This window comes from Phytophthora parasitica (genome assembly GCF_000247585.1).
Source record: "Phytophthora parasitica INRA-310 unplaced genomic scaffold supercont2.650, whole genome shotgun sequence".
NCBI classification, from domain to species: Eukaryota; Oomycota; class Peronosporomycetes; order Peronosporales; family Peronosporaceae; genus Phytophthora; species Phytophthora nicotianae.
The window spans coordinates 1-1408 of record NW_008649636.1 but is presented as its reverse complement, the minus strand read 5'-3'; the positions used below and the strand labels follow the sequence as shown (position 1 = coordinate 1408).

At 43.1% G+C, this 1408-nt stretch overlaps 1 protein-coding gene across 1 annotated transcript; it reads left to right on the top strand.

Moving 5' to 3' along the window:
• Positions 1–862: 862 nt before the first annotated feature.
• Positions 863–1352, top strand: PPTG_20475 (hypothetical protein; the record flags this gene model as incomplete). Its single annotated transcript, XM_008919282.1, has 3 exons — positions 863–890; positions 958–1218; positions 1279–1352. 3 exons carry the CDS (start codon positions 863–865, stop codon positions 1350–1352), a joined length of 363 nt encoding a protein of 120 aa, XP_008917530.1.
• Positions 1353–1408: the final 56 nt, after the last annotated feature.

Sequence of the window (1408 nt, the reverse complement as noted above, 5' to 3'; positions counted from 1 at the left end):
TAAAAAGGAAGTAAAGCAAACTAGATACTGGGAGCAGGTGCAATCGATTCAGTAAGAAATATGGTTTCCAGTGGTCTAAAAACATTTTTTTCCAAAAAAGTTTTTGAAGGAGGCATGTTTTTCTGAGACTCGTCGCCCAGTGAGTTTTTCACGTTTTGTAGATCTGAATGCACCAATCGAAAGAGGAGATCATCCTCTCTGCAATGGTATGCCTAAATCGCGATTCGTACTTAGGTTTGTAAGCATCTTTTCGTTTGACGCCGTCTCATTTGATGTGTCCTGGGGTGCGTATCTGGATAAGCATTTGGTGACCTATCGGCTACGCACATCAATGTCCGCGCGACTCAACAATGCACGGTACTGGTTTTTGCTATTTTGTTATTTGCAATCCATTGTTACTAGATTGTTTGTATCTCTTGGGTTTTAGACTTGACACACCTGGCTACCATGCTGCTGTAAAATTTGAAGTCCCAGTCCCACCTGCAAAACCTGCATTCAAAGATGCGATTGATACATATTACTGCACGCATGGTTGCTACGACGGCTCCCGCGGCAGTGGTATTTCTGTGCATACACATTTCAGATTCAACGGATGTCCAGCTCGTCTGACTGCCCTCGTGGTTAAACAGGGCAAAATAAAAACACTTTGATGCAGTGCGCGACCAGGTACGATATACTATTTGTTTTTCAATCACACGACCCACATATCGCTAATCGTTATTGTTACCTTTAGGAAACCATACATAACCATCCAATAACGGAGGAAACGTTTGGCCGTCTCAAAGAAAGTAAATCCATCAACGGGAAGGAGCTTTTGGAAAAGGTGAATTTGCTCAGGACAGTGAATATATCTCGGGCGGAAATGGCCAACTTTCTTTCCAATAGTATTGGTACGTTTTAATGCTTATAATATTGGGTTAATTGTACTTAATTGTTTTGTTTCTACTATTATTTTAGGACGAACGGTGTCTAACCAGCAAGCTCCCAATTTTCTAGCATCTCGATACGGTGGTCCGTGCGTGGAGCACCGAGTCGAATTGCTGGTGGAGGCGTACCTGACACATTCAGGCAACGAGTGCCTACTCCTTGAAGATGCAGACGGAGTGCTGTGTGGGATCGTTATGATTAATGCCGCACAGAAAGAGCTCTATAAGTGGTGGGGTGAGACCCTACCGCTTAACTGGACGCACCATTCCAACAACCTTGGTTTTCATCTGGGTAAATTTTCTTTAAATTACTTTATCTACTTTTTCTAATCTGTCTTATATGTGAATGCAGGTGAACTCATGATAACTGCTGGAAATGGTCTGGGAATCTCGGTCTGTGATATGCTGGTAGCTGACCAGCGTTAACCTACGATCCGGTCGTGTTTGGAGTTTTTTATAACCCATATTGGCGCCAACCGAAT